The 12,818-nt window shown below is 48.6% G+C and overlaps 1 protein-coding gene across 5 annotated transcripts in view; it reads right to left on the reverse strand.

The window, feature by feature from the left end:
* Window positions 1–12,818, reverse strand: part of Scn10a (sodium voltage-gated channel alpha subunit 10) — a 95,851-nt gene that overhangs the window by 43,900 nt on the left and 39,133 nt on the right. For 3 of the 5 annotated variants that reach the window (XM_059267178.1, XM_059267177.1, XM_059267175.1), the window contains 3 exons: window positions 10,838–10,952; window positions 2,427–2,665; window positions 87–260 (listed from right to left, as the gene is read on the reverse strand). In XM_059267178.1, coding sequence (XP_059123161.1) covers window positions 87–260; window positions 2,427–2,665; window positions 10,838–10,952 — 528 coding nt within the window. The remainder of the gene's footprint in view (window positions 1–86; window positions 261–2,426; window positions 2,666–10,837; window positions 10,953–12,818) is intronic. The other 2 variants (XM_059267176.1, XM_059267173.1) reach the window with 1 other exon arrangement.

The following is a 12,818-nucleotide window of genomic DNA, read 5'->3' on the forward strand; positions in this document are numbered from 1 at the left end:
CCCAAAAGACACAGTGCCTGTCCCCCCGAGGTCAGCTTCCCTGAGCCTGTGTGGGGGTTTCCCAAGTGGCCAAGCGATGACGTTACCAGGCGAAAGGTCCGAAGCACAGACAGGCTGCCCTTCTTGGCTATGCTCAGCTCCAGCAGGCTCACGGTGACGATGACGCAGTCGAAGATATTCCACTTCTTCTGGAAGTAGTAGTAAGGGTCAAAGGCAATGATCTTGAAGGCCATCTCCATCGTGAAAAACACCGTGAAGACCTGAGGGTGGGAAGAACGTTCATCGCTGTGAGGTCTTTGCCTTGGAGACAGCGAAGACAAGGGCAACAAGAAAAGAATCTCGTTTACAATAACACAGCATGCTGGCTGTGGTGGCACAGGCCTGCAAACCCAGCCTCCCCGAGACTGTGGCAGGAGGACCTCAGGGTGGAGGCCAGGCTGGGCCATACAACGAGATCCTGTCTCAAAACAGCAGCATTGAAAGTAGAAAAATAGAAGAAAATAGCAAATCCTTTTGTTTTGTTCTTGAGAACTGTAGATGGGAATTCTGAGCCACTGATGTTCAGAGAATACACATTAGAACTCAGGTGTCTGTTTTCTTCCCTCCCCCCTCTGTCTGTCTGTCTGTCTCTCTGTCTGTGTTTGTCTCTGTGTTTCTCTGTCTCTGTCTCTCTCTGTGTGTGTATGTGTGAGTGTGCACACGCATGTTCATGAGTGTGGAAAGACGCTCATGGAGCATCTTTCTCAGTCACTCTCTATGCACTGAGGCAGGTCTTTCTCTTGAACCCAGAGCCCACCTATTCTGCCACTCTCCATAGCCAGCTTGCTCTAAGGATCTCCCACCTCAGCCTTCCGAGTGCTGGATTACAGAGGGGCCAACACACCGACCCACACCCACTTGTACTTCCATGGGTACTGGGGTCTAAACTCCCCCTAGTCCCTGGCCTAGCAAGTGCTTTACCTGCTGAGGTGTTCTCCCCTCCCCTTGTTCTTCCATTCTAGTGGTGGTGGATGCAGAGTAAGCAGATAACCATTAGAATAAACTTCACTGTATAATTATGTCAACAAGTGTCAGTCTGGTCCAGCAGTGAAAATGTGTGGGTTGTGAGACAACATGGACAACACTGGATAAAAATCCAGCCCAGCCATTTCCTAGCCTCAATTTCCTAATCTGTGTAATGGGTATAATGGAAGCAAATGCTTGGGTAGTTCTCAGTAGGCAGTAACTCATGAATAAATAGTGACTAAGATCAGTAATCCATGGTCTTCTTAAGATTCCCTTTTGTTCTGAAGGTCTTCAATTGTCTTACGCAGGACAGAACTCTGACCTTAAAGGAGGTCAGCATCAGGCAACAAAAGCCAGCAAGGGAGGGAGCTGGGGAAGAGAGAAAGCAAAAAGACTGGGCTCAGGGCTTGGCTCTCCCAGGCTTTTAGCAAAGTCACCCAAGGGGCTGGAAACAGGTGCTGGCCTCTTTCTGACAGACAGTGGAAGGGAAGAGAGTGTCCCAGACTTGCCCACGTTTGAAGTAACATCATATAAGACAGTTCAATCATCTGGATGCATCTGCTACATGGCACACATGCTTGTACATGCCTTCTGTCCCCTGCTCTTCTGTCCCCTGCCCTGCCCTCCACCCTTCCATGACCACACTGAAAATCATATCCAGGGGCTGGGGAGATGACTCAATTGGCCAAATACTGCCACAGAAACCGGGGGGACCCAAGTTTAGTCCTCACAATCCCCGTGAAAAGCCAGGTGTGGTGGTGCACAGTCCCAGCCCGGGGGAGGTGGAGGCAGGTGGGTCCCTGGAGTTTGCTGGCAGCCAGTCGAGCTGAACTGATGAGACCCATGTTCAGCTAGAGATTCTGTCTCCAACACAATGGGACTGGGAGGATTGGAGATAGGAAAAAACATGATAAAAATATACTGCATGAAATTCTTAAAGAATATATAAATGTGTAAAAACAACAACAAAAAGTGGATGGCTCCTGAGGAATGTCCAAAGGGCGTCTGAGGTTATCCTTTGACCTTTGAACCCATGCAGACACATATGGACACACACACACACACACACACTTACTCCATAGATTGTCTTTAAGGGGTAAGTGACATTTGACCTCATTTCTGAGCAGAGGCCAGCAAGACCTACATAATCCAGGTGGCTAACTCCATGTTCTGTAAAGGGATCCAGGCCATCCTACCTCAGAGTCCTCCCCATCCACTTTCCTTGTCCATCTCAAAGCAGCTCCCTCCAGTTCAGCTTGGCTCCACCAGCTGAGTTCAGTGTCCATATATCCTCATCGCCACTCCACTACTCTGCTCTCAAAGTGGTACCAGCACACCGCCCGGTGAAAACATGCAGCCACACACCCCGAGGCCCCACCGTGAAGGCTGACTAATGCCACCAGTGCTGCCAGAACACTCACAATGTTGCCAGCTTGGAGCATGGCATCGAAGGCATCAGTCATGGGGTAGTGCTCCATGGCCATGAAGACGGTGTTCACCACAATGCACAGGGTGATGGTGAGTTCTGCAAAGGGGTCAGTCACCAGCTCGAAGAGGACCATCTTGAACTTCACCCACTTGGGGCAGCACTCCCAGATAAGATACTTCTGAGCCAAGCTGATCAAGCAGGGTGGGCACCTCAGCTTGGACTCTTCAAGTTCTGCATATGGTGGAGTCAATGACAGCTATCATTCACATGTCATCTTGGACCCCCATCCCATGGTCATATTCTAGACCCTTCCATATCAATACTGGTCATCTTCAAAGTTTCATTCCAGCGCTCATCTCCATGCCTCCCATTTCCTACTTGTGGAGCAACAGGACTTTGGTCCTGTCACCCCAATCCACCACTCACCCAGTCCTTAGACTGTTGCTGTGTCTCCATCTCTCTTTCTCTCTCTCTGTACACATATGTGCATGTTGATGTGCATGAGTGTTCATGTATTTAAGAGTAGAAACCAGAGGACAACTTCGTTTATCATTCCTCAGGCACTAACTCCTCTGCCTCCTCTTCTGCTTTTTTTCTTTTTCAGACAGGGTCTCTCGACGTAGCCCTGGCTTGCCAGGAACTCGCTCTGTAGACCAGGCTGGCTTCAAACTCACAGAGATTCACCTGCCTCTGCCTCCTGAGTGCTGGGATTAAAGGTGTGCGCCACCATGCCTGGTGAGATGGTCTTCTGCTGGCCTGGAGCTCACTAAGTGGGTGAGGCTGACCTGCCTGCAAGCCCCCAGGACCCCTGACTTGCCAGCACAGGGACAACAAGTGTGTGTTGCCTGCCTGGCTTTTCACTACGTGCTTCTGAGGATCAAACTCACGTTCTCAAACTTGCAAGGCAAACACTGACTGAGCTCTCTGCAGCTTGACCTCACTCATGAACTGCCCCTTGCCCACATCATGCCCTTACTTCTCAATTCACCCCATCTGGATTTCACACCCATCCCTCTGCGGACTCCTTTGGGGACCTGCTCAATTCCTCTGCCCACTTCCTCCTTCACTTACCTGGCAAAGCACCCTACGAATAAACCAAACTTGCACCCAGCCAGCTGAATGTGGTTGGACAAAATACACACCCAACCTTAACTAAGCCATCCTTGAGCCTCTGCCAATGCCTGCCCAGGAGCTCTGCAGGGGTAACCGATCCCCTTGCGTCAGATACCTCATTCAGCAAGCAGTGAAATCCAATATGACATTTACCTTATTAAAAAAGAAATTATGAAAAATGATAAAAATTCAAAACACTGTATCTAAACCAGATCCAAATCCAATTCTCCAGCCTTTGAGAGTATTCACTCCTCCCTCTTCTACAGCCTCTAACTCCTCATTCTATACTCATGAGATTCCTTTATCTCCCACAGAATTCAGAATCATTCATGAACAGCTACCTCTTCCTCCTACCACCGAGTCTCCCGTAGATCTGCACCCTCTCCACATCCTGCCTCCATGTCTACAGGAGCAAGAGCTGCACCCTCTCTATCTCCTGCCTCCATGTCTACAGGAGGAGCTGCACCCTCTCTATCTCCTGCCTCCATGTCTACAAGAAGAGCTGCACCCTCTCTACATCCTGCCTCCATGTCTACAGGAGGAGCTGCACCCTCTCTATCTCCTGCCTCCATGTCTACAAGAAGAGCTGCACCCTCTCTACATCCTGCCTCCATGTCTACAGGAGGAGCTGCACCCTCTCTATCTCCTGCCTCCCTGTCTACAGGAGGAGCTGCACCCTCTCTATCTCCTGCCTCCATGTCTACAGGAGGAGCTGCACCCTCTCCACATCCTGCCTCCATGTCTACAGGAGGAGCTGCACCCTCTCCACATCCTGCCTCCCTGTCTACAGGAGGAGCTGCACCCTCTCCACATCCTGCCTCCATGTCTACAGGAGGAGCTGCACCCTCTCCACATCCTGCCTCCATGTCTACAGGAGGAGCTGCACCTCTTTGACTTACATAGAAGCCCTTGCCTTACAGAAGCCTTTCCCTTCTCACCTACTCAGCTCCCTTCTCCACCCCCGGGTTGCTCCCATGTGTCAACATGTCAGTATGCTTTAATTGTATCTCAGCTTTAGAAGAGGTCCCTCTGGACTGTGTGTTCTCTCTCTCTCTCTCATCTTCTGCCTCTTCAACAGCAAACTTCTTGGAAGTTTTCTAAATGTAGTCACTGTTTCTCCTCCTCTTTTCTCTGGAGGCCCTGGTGTCTGGCTCTACCCCTCCCAAATTCAAGCAGAATGCTGCCCCGTCTCTTGCAGCACTGACAGCATTCATCAGCCAGGCTAGACCAACCCCGCATTTTCTCTCCTCCTCATGGCTGCGGTTTCTCAGTTTTTGTCTCTTGCTTCCTCTCCTGGCTTGAGGTGTTAACAAGCACAAACACTTTTGACTCCATCTCTTCATTATCTCCCTAGGTAATCATATTGAACCCCATGGCCCTACAAAACCACTTCCATGCAGATCGCTCCTAAATTATATGTCCAGCTTCTGGTCTCTCCCTTGAGCCCCAGGCTTATCCCTCCTGCAGCCTCCATTACATATCTGCTTGGCTGTGTAATTGGGGGCATCTCTATGGAGGGCAATTTCATAGCTTTAGGCTTGTCTATAACTTCTACTGCATGCCATCCATCCTGAAGATGGACACACCAGCTGACATGGGCATTCCCCCTCGCCACGTTTTCTTACACCCACACTTTCCATACGAAGCCTCTTGCACTGTAAGGTTTTAAAAAAAACCTATCCATGTTTTCTTCTTTCTTTCTAGCCTCATTATTTTTCATGTCAACCTTTGGTGCATTTGCAGTTTATTTTAGGTAAGAAGCAATATATTGATATAGTTCTCTTCTTTGGTTGTTTATATTAACAGTATTATTGGATAATCTAGTTTTCCTAAGAAGTTGAAATGATGTTTTCATCATGGTACTTTCGTACATTCCCACATACACATGTCCGTTCCTCTTCCACATACCAGGCTATTTATTTCCACTACCATGCTGTGCTAATTACCTGCTGTGAGTTTTTCAAACTACAGATGTCAAAACTGGCAAAGCATAGTTTTGTACAGAAGCTGATGTGTTCTGGGAGCAAAATCAATCATCCCTATTTGGAACGAAAGTGGACTTTCTTGGACCTGTTTTGGCACTGAAAGGTAGCCTGAGAACTAGTGTTGAATGAGGACATTTACAGATAACATTCTGCAGGAAGCAGCCTGTCTGTGAGGCACAATGTGCAGGGATTCAGCTGTGTGTGTGTGTGTGTGTGTGTGTGTGTGTGTGTGTGTGTGTGTGTGTGCGCGTGCGCGCGCGCGGGCACATGAACCACATGTATATGAGAGTATGTTCGTAGAGGTCAGAGGTCAATGTCAGTGTCTTCCTCACTCACTTTTTTTAAAGACAGAGTCTCCCTATGAACCTGGGTCTCACCTCTTTGGCTAGATGGGCCAGCTAGAAAGATCTGCCTGTCTCCACTCCCAGTGCTGAGGTCAAAGGCACACACTGCTGTGATCAGCATTTACAGGAGGCTGGGTGTCTGAACTCATTTCTCAGGCTTGCACAGTGGACTTGCACTTTATCAACAGAACCGACTCTGTTCTGTAACTACCATGGCCGATCTTGATTGACAAAGAACACAGAGGCAAGAGTAATCACACCTTGGCCAGCCTTGAGCGTGGCCATGCCCCTTCCAGGTGGTCTTTGGAAGACCTCTCCTCCTTTTAGGAGGAGCATCCTTCCTTGAGATAACAGCCAAGGTCTCCACAGCACCCTCTCCTACCACTTCCAGAATCGACTTGAGTATCCCTCTGTACCCTCTCAGTCTCTCCCATTCTCTAAGATCCTCCCTGGTCAATATGCTAAAACCAAACCAAACAAAACAAAACCCAATCTCAAAAACCAGAAAGGCTTCCTTCAACCTCCTACTCTCCTATTTATGTATCATTTTTCCTCCCTGCTCACTTATTCTTCATGTGTGGTCTCTGTTCACTGTTCAGCCATGATGATCCTGGTATGTGTGTGTGTGTGTGTGTGTGTGTGTGTGTGTGTGTGCTCATGTGTGTACACTCATGCCTGTGAAGGTGCACTAGCAATGTGGGTACACAGTGTGGGTACACTTTCACTTTTCAGGAGCCATCCAGCCTGGTTTCTGTGTTTGTGTGTTGTGTGGTATGTGACGCATGCATGAGAAAGTGCAGGTGAGTGTGCCCATGCACTCAGATGCAGAGGGCAAAGCAAGACATTGGGTGTTCTCCTTTATCACTCTGCACCTTGTTGCCTTGAGACAGGGTCTCTTACTGAGCTCTAAGTTCACTGATTTGGCTAGACCAACTGTCCAGTGAACTCTTCGGATCCCCCATCTCTGGCACATGCAGCCAGCACAAATTTTTAGCATGGGTGCTAGAGATTCAAACTCAGGTGCTAGAGATTCACTCCTCATGCTTGTAAGGCAGATAATTTACCCACTGAGCTATCCCTGTCTGCTTTATGGTCCTGTGCAGATCACCAAAAACTTCTATGTGAGTAAAGCCTCAGTACATGTCACCTGACATCCCCATAGCTTTGCCTCTGCTGACCTCTCTGTTCTCCGGGAAGGAATCTGGACCCCTGTCTCTTCTTCTCCACTTGTGGGTCCTGTCTTGTTTTATCTTCCTTCTGCCTCTTCCAGTGCTTCCATCTCTTCTGCTCAACCTTGACATGCTGTGTTTTCCTAAAGCCCGGCCCCAGTTCTCCTTGTTATCACCTCTTCTTCTTGCATCTTTCCAAAATCGCCCTCCAGCTTCAGATTGCTATGGAGTATATATCTCTGGGTTCCTCCTCATCTGAAATCTAGAACTATTTATCATTAAGCCAGCTTCCTACCAGACTCTGCTACCTGGATGTTCCCAGGGCACGTCCCACCCAACATGTCCCAGACTCTTGCGCATCTTCTTGTGGCTTTCCTCTGAGGCCCTGTGGTCCTCCCCACAGTGCTCCGCTTGGCCGTTGCTCCAGTGCTCCTTCAGTTGCTTGTCCCAGAACGGTGAGCACCGTGAACTCCTGAAGCTCATGCTCCTCAGAGACCTGTGTGGTCTTCCCAGTTTCCATCATCCCTGCTGCCCCTCCCTCAGAGTCTAAGCACTTCCAACTCTCATCTGATTTCCTCTGCTTTCCCTGCCAACACCCTCCCACTTAAATCCCATTCTCTGCAAGTTTCAGAATAACCTTTATGAAGCCCAAATCTCACTCTCCTGCCTCTATCCCTTTAATAGCATCTCCTTGCTCTTGGGTGAAACCCAATGTCCTTCAGAGTCCAGGGCCTTTTGTGGATCTGGTGCCAGCCTACTTCCCTAGCCATATTTTGCGGCCCCCATTGCCTTGATGTCTATGACCTAGATAGCTCAGGCTTTTAAATGTCTGTTTCAGGACCTGTCTGCCTAGGGTGCTTCCCTGACCCCTTGTGAAACTCCCTCCACTTCTCTTAGCATCCTGCATTTCTCCACCAAGACACCCAGCACCCCACTGGCGACTTGTTTCATGTCCTTCTCTCCTGCTATGTACGATAATAACTTCACTCACAGCTGTGAGGCTGCATCTGGCCTTCCGGTTTGGACGACTGTCAAGTCTCAGCTTGTGTGCCAAGCGTGGATGGCTCACAGGTCTTGAGTTAAGTGAGCGGCCGTGCTCTTGAGCCAAACCTTCTTCCGCACAATCACCCTGAAGGAAGTGGTCCTGTAGATCCCATCATGATGCTGACAGCATGAGGCAGCCCCCATGAACCCCATAATGGATGTAACACCCCACTGGAGAAGATAATGTACTCCATGCTTAGACTCTCTGGCCTAGCCTGGCATCGTGTTTATCCAGCTTTAGTACGGTGTCTCCTAACTTTCCTACTGCGTTCGTTGTCCTCTCTTCCTGCCCTTCCTGCCCTGACTCTTCTTCATTTTTACCTTTTCATCTGTTCAGTTCATTACGAGTCAGCACCATCCTCCACATGTCTCCTTTGGGCAGCGAACTCAGTCACCATTGACTTAGCAACTGTTTGCTAATGCCTACCACGTGCCACACACTGCTTATCTCGGCACCAGAGATCCAGCTGTGAGCAAAGGAGGCACATCTCTTGCCCTCATGGGGTTTAAATCTGGTGAATAACAGTAGGTGATATCTGGTGTGGTTACTATGCATTTGACCTAAGTCACTGAAACCTCACAAAACAGCACAGGGGAAATATACTTGCAAAATTCTGCCACAGTGAAAAACTGAGGCACAGAAAGTCAAGAGAAGCCCAGAGTCATACAGTTTGCTGTGAATGCAGAGCCCAGATGCAAACCCAGGCACGTGGGCTCCAGATCTGTGTTCTCAACCCTGCTGCCTCTCCACACTAAGATCGTCTCTGGTCTAAAGTGGGTACGTTTGCAGTCACATTTTTCTCACTCCCATCTTTCTTTCTTGTTTCTTTTTCTTTCTTCTTGTTTTGGTTTTTTGAGACAGGGTTTCTCTGTGTAACAGCCCTGGCTGTCCTGTAACTCGCTCTGTAGACCAGGCTGGCCTCGAACTCACAGAGATGCACCTGCCTTGGCCTCCTGAGTGCTGGGATTAAAGGCGTGCACCACCACCTCACGGCCCATCTTTCTTTTTGAGTCAGCCCTGGCTGGTCTAGAACTCACTCCTCTTACATCATTCTCCCTAGTTCTGGAATTTGGGGAACACACGACTATTGCCAGCTCTACCTTATCCCTGAAAATTTTATTAGGTGTTCATGTCTGAGGAATTTTCTCTCACAGTTTTCACATGCTGATTCCCCCAGCATTCAGATTGCCGATCTTCCCAGGAAGGCTTCCTTTCACTACCCTCTGCTAAAACTGCCCTGTTAGAATCCCACCCCCACCCCGCTCTCAGTCGCCCATCCCTCATCACCATTTGCTATCTACTTGTGTTGATCATCTCTGTCTCCAGGGCGCACAGCCTATGAAAGCAGGTGGATATCTTGCTCTCATGGAATCTCAGGCTCCTGGAACAATGCCAGATGTCTAACAGATGTTTGAATAAATAAACCTTTTTTAGAAGTTCCAGGAAATAATTGAAAATTCAAGCTATTTGAATTGTACAGAGCACCCTCTGAGGCCGTCTGGGCCTTCTTTACTGGGGATTGGGTATGTAAGTAGATGAATTTGTCAAAGATAAGAAAGATTCTTCTCACCCCACAGTGAAGTAACAATTAGGCTAGAATAGCCTCTCTACTCAGAGAAGAGGTCACAAGCATGTTCTCTGGGGACTTGTGTGTACAGAGAGTGCCACCTCCTTCTTCTCCCACCCTTGGCTGGATCACAGACACATCCCTCAGGAGACTGAGTCGGTTCCCACTTGATTGGCAGAGCCCAGAACAGAAAAGGATTTGGTGAAATGGGTTGACTAGTTTACTTAAGTTGTCTCCCGTGTTTGCTAACGAGAGCTTGAGCAGAAATGAAGTCGCAATAATGAGAGTTATAGCTGTGGAGAACATGAAGAATAACTTTGCCATGCTGGGAAATGAAAGGCTGTTGAGTTCCTTGAACACCTGGGAGGTGGCTGACATTGTCTGATGTTTTCAAGCTCTCTTCATAAATCCAGTTTGTGAGGACATGTGAAGCAGATGCTAATTTGAATAAGAAGTGAACTAGGGTACTTCCTCATTGGAGTCTCTTGGGAACTTTGTGCACATAAACATCACATTAGTAAAGGAGGTTGGGGGCCTAAGGCATAAGAACGGACAGTTACAGTGGGATCTAGTAGAGTCTAGTATCTAGGGTAGACACTAGAAAGTAATAGTTGCTTCTCACTGTATCTAGGGTAACATTAGAATGTATTAGTTGTTTGTTGGAGGTACTAGGACCTTGAAGAAATAACTGTAGAGAACAGTGATTTCCCTCTATGATTTATAGACTTGTTTTTCTGAGGAAGTTTTCCATCCATTGCATGACTTCAGTCTCAAGACTATCCAGGGCTCACTTGGAGCATCTTGCATTACTGGGTACTGTAAACAGCACACAAGAAGGACTGGAGTTGTGGACTAAGGTGTGATGATTTCCTTCAGCGAAGATATGGAGTAGATCAAAGGGGCTTTGGTATGAGGAGGAACTTGTTGTACCCCAAAATAACTGTGTAACAATCAATAAATAAACCTTTGCATTGTTGTTCAAGGTTCAGTTCACAGAAACTGATCCCCCCTCCTGCCAGAAAGCCTGAAACTACATTCTGGAGTGACTCTCCTCTGAACACTGTGCAACACAAAACACCTACAGAGAGTAACTAGGATCTCAGGCCACCGAGAGAGGTCCTTGGGCCAGCTTAGACTCATCACAACACGGAAGATGGACATGTCAATGAGCACCACTTACCCTCGATGACAGAAGTCATGATGCTGACAACGCTCATCGCCCTCTGTGCTCGGAAGGGCTCATTCAAGTACTCTGCAGACAGAAAATTCTTCTTCTGCCCCGCAGCCTCAAGTGCCTGCTGGGACACAAGCAGGGTCAGGACACTTCAGCTGCAGAGCTAGGTCATCCAGCTTCTTATTGGCTGATCTCATACAGTTGTGAGCTGCTCTGTGAAGCCATGAGCCTCTAAGGTATGGCTCAGAGAAATAGGGATGGTGTTTGAGCTTAGCTATGAGGACCAACACACAGAGGCAGGAGCCAGAGCCCAGGCTGGAGGGTGTGAACCCAGCCAAAAAGATCCAAGAAGTTTATTAGGAGAAAGAGCTTGCTGAGCCCCAGGGGAGGCAAGAGGGCTTGGAAAATTAGGGAACTTGCTAAAGACAACTGAGTGTAGGTCCTTGTGATAAAGAAGGGCCTAGAGTCTTCTCACACTAGCTGAGTATTTTCATCAGAATAAATCAAGGTTGAACACTCAAGAATGTGACTGTCCCAGGAACAGACACAGGAAAGTAAGAGGTGCCTCCTAAGAGAGTGACAAAATGCTAAGTGAGGCATTTCCTGGGGTTCAGACAAACAGGATTCAAACAGGGACACTGGGGAAGAGAAATAAGATGGTTCACAGCTGGGGTATGAGGCGGCCAAGCTAACTAGATACAAGGAAGGACAGGGCTCTGGGGAGAACAGCAAAGCTGGTCTCAGCAGGGTCTGCATGGCTCTCCTTGATCCCCTCCCTGAGAAGCATACCAAGCCACGCCCTTTCCCCTAATAAACTTCAGGCTTTATGGGTAGTCACATTTTTATCCACATTCTTATATCTAATGCATCTAATTACAGCAGAGTGAATCATGGGTAAAGACAACTTCTAAGAAAGCCTCTAGTTCCTCCAGGAAGGAAACCACCCCAGACTGCCCCAGGCGCGGACACAGGAGAGAAACAGACCAGGACTTCATAAGTCCTGATGCTACAGACTGTTGACACTTGGGCAGCTCCTAATCTGCAGGCTATACTTTTGCTCTGCCGTTCCCCTGCTGAAAACAGACTTTGCGTTCTTTGGCTATGCTTGGTACAAATTCTTCTTCTGCTGGGTCACAAGAGCTTAGATTACAACTGTGATCGGGATCAGAGAGAATTCTGGAGGCTAGATCTCCCCGTGTGCAGCACTAAGACACCCCCAAGGGCCCTGCAGCCTGGCTTTGGGTTGAGGACTCTGGGTTGGTGATTCTGTTTGGCCTAGAGATACACTTCCCACCACCTGTCTTCCTGCTCTGTGTCCCGTGAGGGCAACCTGAGCAAAATATTCACCCTATGACCAAGCTTGGCCAACAGGAAGCACAAACAGGGACAGTAGGAAAGGAGAGGGGAGGGAGGGGAGAGAGAGAGAGAGAGAGAGAGAGAGAGAGAGAGAGAGAGAGAGAGAGAGAGAGAGGAGTTGGCTGCCTGTACCCTGTCTCCTTCAGCTGGCAGTGGCATGATTCTCCACCTGGGGCCACAGGTCCCCCAGCCACAGATCTTGACAAGTTCTGATTTGGGGCCTTTTCCTTACACTTCCAGCTTGGGCATGTACAGCTCTTCACTGTCCCTTAGTTCCCTGAGCCCAGCCCACACCTCTGTGAATACCTTACTAAATTCCTGCCCTTGACCATTGAAGCAGGCCATCTGCTTCTTCCTGGAATCCTCAGTCATGTGATATCCAGAGTCATGTGATATCTGGAGTCACAAAGTATCCTGAGTCATGTGGTATCAGACTGCGCTAGCACAATTTTGCTGAACCTACCAGACTCAGGGGAAGCAGCCACACAACGGTGCCTTTACAAGTCTCTTTGCCTATGTACGTCTGGTAGCCGGTGTGGACCTGTGGAAGCTGCAGATGCACCATCAGTGATGCTGAAGGAGTTCGCAAATAAATTACATCTCTCAACTCAACACAGAGTCCAGACTTGTT

Source organism: Peromyscus eremicus, chromosome 7, assembly GCF_949786415.1.
Source record: "Peromyscus eremicus chromosome 7, PerEre_H2_v1, whole genome shotgun sequence".
In the NCBI taxonomy this organism is placed as follows: domain Eukaryota; kingdom Metazoa; phylum Chordata; class Mammalia; order Rodentia; family Cricetidae; genus Peromyscus; species Peromyscus eremicus.